General features: G+C 36.0%; 1 protein-coding gene across 1 annotated transcript; it reads left to right on the forward strand.

Annotated features, from left to right (window-relative positions):
* The first annotated feature begins 5,273 nt into the window (after positions 1-5,273).
* LOC104732420 (serine/threonine-protein kinase OXI1) lies at positions 5,274-6,606 on the forward strand. The gene has a single exon (XM_010451960.3). It carries the CDS (start codon positions 5,375-5,377, stop codon positions 6,518-6,520), a length of 1,146 nt encoding a protein of 381 aa, XP_010450262.2. The 5' UTR covers positions 5,274-5,374; the 3' UTR covers positions 6,521-6,606.
* The last annotated feature ends 283 nt before the right edge of the window (positions 6,607-6,889 follow it).

Below are 6,889 nucleotides of genomic sequence, written 5' to 3' on the forward strand. Positions count from 1 at the left end.
CTTAAACTAAGTAACTATCTAAACATATTGGTATATGAAAAAGACACCAACTAGTCCTCACCTTAGCCAAACAGGTCAAATCCTCGGCTCAGAAATAACAACAACGCAAATCCGGTTCATCAACAATTCTCAATCTGCAACAGTTTATAATAGCCGATCAAAGACCATATCCATGATATTAATCCAATAGAACAACCCTAACCAAAGTCTCATAACTTATACTTATGGTGTTTCCTTTAATTAAATTAATTAGATCAAATTCTAATAATTTAATACACCACAGTTTAGTCCACGTACGATCACATGCTCCCACAATACCAATTCCTCAACCAGCCACAATACACGATTCATCAATATTATATTAACCAACGTCATCGACAACGTACGTAACCACTAACCATGCATGACACCACAAATCAACTCATGCACGTTCGATAAAGAAGTTTCGGTTCTGGACTCAAATCCTCTGGTTTAGTTGGTTAAGCTTCTCGGTTCAATAATCAATGCAACACAACACAACGACAGACACGAGAAAGAGTTTCGCCGTTTACCTTTCTTGGCGTTTACACTCAACGATTCTTGACGGATCAGCAACGCCGATCAACAAAGCTTCAAGTCCACAGTTGTCACGTCCTCATCTCTCAACAATCAAACAACAACAAAGCAACAGATCCACCAAGACAATATCAGAAACTTATTCCGCAAGCTACATAATAAAATAGGGTTTCCTTACCCTTAACGACTGCTTCGATGAAAGCGGCGGTCATCCGGTGACTTACGGTGGCTAACTGACCAATGATGGTGTTCGACGGTGACTAACGAGAACCACGGGTCCATACGGTAAGCTTCTCCTCCACGAGACTCATCACCACAACAACGTCTCTCCATCGTTTCCTTCTTACCGATAACAACACCAACAACAAGAACACAACTTAAGCTTTCCAATACTCAACGATCAAGTTGCTGGTGTGTTTTTAGGGTTCATCGGCTCTCCTCTCTTGCTGAACAAGGACGGCGGCGATATAAACGTATACACGTTAACACAATTACACAAATAAACCCTTCTCGTTGTGACTTGTTCTTGTTGGGCCTCAATGGGCTTGAAAAGAAAACAAACCGGCCCAATTCTCAATTACAAAACCGGGATGTTACAGATCCCATCGTGGTCTGGCTATGGCCATGGTTGGTTTTACGAGTTTGTCATATCCTACTTTGTTTTTTGTTCGTCTTAATCCCACCTCCTAGGATCTAAACGTATGTTCCCCGATAAGATTAATTCTCGTTTGTTTTAGGTCCTTCCTTTCTCTCCTTGCATGAACCATGAACCCGATTTGATTGTCGGTGCAGCTCGTTCATTGGTAGAACCATTCGTTCCATTACTTACTTTTTTCCTTGCCGCTTTTAGAGACCTTTTTTATAATGCAACTAGGTAATTGATGAAGTTGATTTAGGCTGGGTGGGTAATGTGTTCCATTCTTAGTGTGTATTTATCTTCATCATTTTTGTAAGCTTGTTGCTAGGTTTACTTATATATTTCTTCCTAGCTCCTTGTTAATTAACTCAATATCCGTATAAACTCGATGAAAGAATAAAATCATTTTTGAGTTAACTTTTTCTTGTCTTTGTACGATACTATTGACTAGAAGTCTGGAACCGATACTACTGGATTAGGATACTTTGTCATCTATAAAAATCTACACACCATTATTTATGTCATTTTAAAAATATATATGTGCTCATAACTTATAAAACCCATTTTATTTTATTTTTTATTTTATCTTGTTTGTTAATCTCACTTCTCTCATACTCTTTAAAAAGATTAGCGTATTTTTTTATAAAAGTTATGCAAATTTTTGAAAGTCATGCATAGATTAATTAATGTGTATTTTTGTGGAATCAATACAATAAAACTTGTATGTTTTTCACCAGAGCATGACACATCAGCTTTAACATTCAAATTGGTGTTGACACATCAGTTAAAATCAATAGCCAATAAAAACATTTGAATTAATACAGCTAAGGTTTCTAAACCAGTTAAAAAACTAGGTCTGATAAAGGAGAAAAAACATAGTAACTAAAGGAAAAAGGTCATTGGGTCATTATTGTAGTAAATGCTCATATGCGTAAATGAATTTGTTTAGTATAAGAGTGAGGTTAAGACAAGACAAATATATATATATATATGTTTACGTTCCAAAGTACCATAAATCGAAAACAAGAAAACGTAAATATAACTTTACTATATGATTTCATAAAAATAATAACAAATTATATAGCAACAAAAAAGAGCAACAAGAAAAACATATATTAACAACAAACGGAAAAAAATCTAAACCAAAAATGCAATTTTAATTTCATTGGAAGATACTTTAATCTTTAAAATATACATCTAATTTTTTGGTTTAATGAAAACTTAACATTTTAGATTAACTATATTAACATCCAAAATATTCAGTATTTTTTTAGTAAGAGAAGAATATAATTTTCAAGTCAAAGAAACAAAAACTTATTTCTTATCATAATAAAATTTAAAATATATGTAAAAACTATATATAAGTATCACATGAAAATATAAATAATACTAAAAATACAAATAACCATTCAATTATCAAAAACTTATGAAGCTTGATATCAAAAAACATATAGATTACATCATGAATCAGAAAACTTGATATCTCACAAATATATGTTTTGTTATGATATGGTGATTCCTATGAACACTGGTGCTGGAGGTGTTGAAACCGCTTTGAAATTAGCAAGAAAATAGGATCATCGAAAATTTACCTAGCTAAAGAGAGAAAAATCGGGCGAGTGCACTACACGCGCGGCGATTTTTCTCTCCCAAAAACCTACTTCTTCTGACCACAACCTCGTGCGCCGACGTCGGGTCCTCCGTCAATTCCGGTGGCGTTGAGGACCCTCCGGTCCATGGTTCTTCATTCGTGACTTGTTGCATCATCCCGGCGAAGCTGTTAGACGAAATCAAGGGAGCGGTGGAGAGGAGAAGCATCTGCGGGACGCCGACGGTAAAGAGCTCTGCCGGAAGTGTTGCTACGCGGAGCAGAAGAGGGAGATCCACGGCGAAGAACGAGAGAAGAGGGTAGATAGATCTGGAGATCGGAGATCTTGGAGGTTTCGCCGGTTCGGTTATGATCGGGGAGGTAATCTCCGATCTGGTGAAGATAAGCCACCGTCGATGGTCCTCTTATCTACTCCCTGCTGCCTTTCTCTCTCTCACGACTGAGCATGGAATCCTCCACGACGAATATCAGATCGGATCTCTTCCTCCTTCTCAAAACGGTTCTACGGTGGCGAGATGGCAAACGGATCTTGGATCACCATCTTCGTTCGGCTACCGTCGTCCAGGCTTGCCGGAGGTCCTGTTCCGGTCGAGCATCCGCAATTATGGACGGCGACTACAAAACGAGTTCTTTGTTTTGTAGATTAGGGTTTCGTGTGTAGCCGGTTTAATCCGGTAGCTGTAACCTGTCGGTTTTGTTTTTCTAACGGTTTAGTCCGGTTTGATGTAAATGAGTTGGACCCTCTGGGATATATGTATGGGCCTACTCCGGAAATAGCCCACTGGGCATTATATGTTTATAATTGAAAGCCGTTTAACAAAAAAAAAAATGGGATCATAAAAAGAAAAATATTCTCAAAGATGAAGTATATACTTCTCAGGTTCTTTATTTTTTAGAATTATTATTCACATTATAGCATATTACAAATTTGGAGGACTATTTTTACAGGCTATAATTGTCACTTCTTGTGGCTTCTATTTCTATTTTATTTATTATTAGTTTGAACTTAGTTGTGGTTTGTTTTTTTGTGTGTTTCTTGCCTCTGGTTGTTTTTTAAAATCTATTTCTTGAAAAAAAATCATGTGTTATATAGTTTCTTTCTAAACTTCCATCAATATACTCAGAGGTTTGTGTAGAAAATTGCTATGTATTAACACCTAAGCGAAAGTGACTTTGTTGAAGAGGAAATAGAAATATGATTAGTAACACATGCAGCTAAACACCGAGAAGGATCTTTTAGCCTTTAACCACCATCGTTTTCCATGTATATATAGGATTTACAGTTGAATCCATTGCATAATCCATATGATTTTCGGCAAAAGGCCGAAGAAATAGATAGAAGAAAAGCAATGTTTATGTAGCCTAATTTGGTCGCCGGTAAAATTAGAAAACTAATGACTAAAGTACAGGAAGGTATATTGCTAAAAGATGCAGTTACAATAATTTTTGAATGAGAAAAATAGATAAGTTATGTGAGATTATGGAGACAAAGGTTGAGACTAAACCTAAAGTAGATCCATCAAGAACATTTACATTGTAGACATCAAAGAGTAATACCTTTCAGTTTGTGAATTGTGAGTGGAAAACAAATAAAGAACTAAGGGTGAAATCCTTTAGCTTAAGGTAAAATTAAAAATATATTCAAAAACTAAAATTTTAAAATTAAAAGCTTATGTATCATATGATGATGTAAATAATTATAACCAAAAAAAAAATTATCATTGAAATTTTTTAAAAATTATGAAAATTATTCCAAACAACATATATTAAATTATGAAATCAAAAACAAAAAAAATATATAACAAAAATAAAATAAAAAAAACCAAGCCGCAGCTTTGCGCGGGTATTAACCTAGTTATTTATTATTTTAGAATGTGTTTTTTTTTTTGCTAGAGGTTTAGAATGTGAACTCTATATATTAAGCAATAACTTATAGCAAACGCCAACAATGACGATGTTTCTAATTAAAATGAATGGAATATACACATATTTGATATTTTGACGTCAAAGTGTTTTAGGGGCTGTGTTATTGGAGAGGTGATTTCTAATTCCATATGGAATTGTAAATTTTAGAAATCAAAATACATGAATTTTGAAATAACATGTTTTATCCTTGGATTTGGATCCTTCTATTTTACACTTTCAAATCCATTCAAATCCATTTAAAACAAAATGTGGATTTTGAAATCCAAAAACAAATCATAGATTCAATAACATGGAATTTTAACAAGTATTTGTAAATCATAAATCCAATAACACATCATTTTGATAAGTATTTTAAAATCAATGAATGAATAACACATGATTTTTGTCTAGATTTTTAAATTCATTAAAATCATAGAATCAATAACCCCTTTTAATGTGTGTGATTCGAGAAGTAGTAAAATGGTAAAAGTAACGTTAAGAAAATTTTGTCTTCCCCGGCAACGAAAGAAAATATATACGAGCCGGCTTTTATAAAAGCGTAATTAAGCTTTTCTTTTTCCTATAAAAACTGCCTTAAAGAGAACCAAAGAATATTGAACCACAAAAACAATCGAAGTAAAAAAAAAAAACTCTTGAGAATCCCGGCCATGAGCAACCACATCTCACCACCGGAGAATCATCAGATCCCGACTCTAAACTTCGACCATCTCGAAGTTTTCTCAGCCCTTGGCCGTGGATCTAAAGGAGTTGTGTTCCTCGTAAAAGCCGAGAACAAACGGCTTGCTTTAAAAGTCATACTAAGAGAATCAATCGAGACAAAGGAGGTCAAAGATGATGAGTACCGACGCGTTAGTTTCGAGCAAGGAGTCCTGTCTCGGTTCGACCATCCTCTGTTTCCGCGTCTTCACGGTGTTTTATCGACTGATAAAGTTGTCGGCTACGCGATCGATTACTGTCCTGGAAGAGATCTCAATTCTTTAAGGAAGAAACAGTCGGAAGAAATGTTTTCCGACGAGATTATAAGGTTTTACGCGGCGGAGCTTGTGATCGCACTTGAGTATTTGCATAATCAAGGGATTGTGTACAGAGACTTGAAGCCAGATAATGTGATGATTCAAGAAAATGGTCATTTGATGCTTGTGGATTTCGATCTTTCCACGAATCTACCTCCGAGAACTCCGCGGTTTTCTTCTCCGTCGCCGAGACTTTCGACGCCGACAAAAAAAGAACGGTCCTTCTTCGCATTCTCGGGTTTTTGTAACTCCGGAATCTCCCCGGACGACTCAGTTTCGAGATCTTCGGAGTCTGAGTCGTCAGGTGAGAAGTCGAACTCGTTCGTCGGAACAGAGGAATATGTCGCTCCGGAGGTAATCGCCGGGAATGGACACGACTTCGCCGTAGATTGGTGGTCTTTAGGAGTGGTGTTGTATGAGATGTTGTACGGAGCGACGCCGTTTAGGGGATCGAACAGGAAAGAGACGTTTTTTAAGATATTAAGTGAACCGCCGAGTTTGGTCGGACAAACGACGCCGTTAAGAGACTTGGTAAGAAAACTGTTGGAGAAAGATCCTAGCCGTAGGATCAATGTGGAAAGAATCAAGGGACACGATTTCTTCAGAGGGTTGGATTGGGATTTGGTGGTTAAGGTATCACGACCACCTTATATTCCGGCGCCGGAAAACTATGAGATTTCCAAAATCGACGTGGAGAAATTCGTACGTGAAATATTTACTGACAATAGTAATATGAAAACTAATGATCAGATTAATAATGGTAACTTTAATGTATTTTAGTTTTAATTTATTTTAGAAATATTGATGTCGATGATGGTTTAAGGTACCACTGCCCATTACATATATAGAATATTCGGTTACATGTAGAACATTATGCCAACTCTTCTTTTTTTTTTTTCTTTTTTTTTCATTATGCCAACTCTTCATGAGAACTCTTTGTCTAAAAGAGAATTGGGTGGTTTAGAGAAGGCAGTCAAAGGAAAAGTGAAGAAACAGAAGATATAATTGAACAGTTATGGCGGTGGCATCATCAATATTCACTTGGAGTTTGATAATGGACCTACTTCCTCCTTTTGTCTACTTCTCAATTATGATGACCATGATTTAGAGCCATCTATCTGACTATTAGACTATACTATTACAATAATC

Source organism: Camelina sativa, chromosome 12 (genome assembly GCF_030686135.1).
Source record: "Camelina sativa cultivar CO46 ecotype springtype chromosome 12, ASM3068613v1".
NCBI classification, from domain to species: domain Eukaryota; kingdom Viridiplantae; phylum Streptophyta; class Magnoliopsida; order Brassicales; family Brassicaceae; genus Camelina; species Camelina sativa.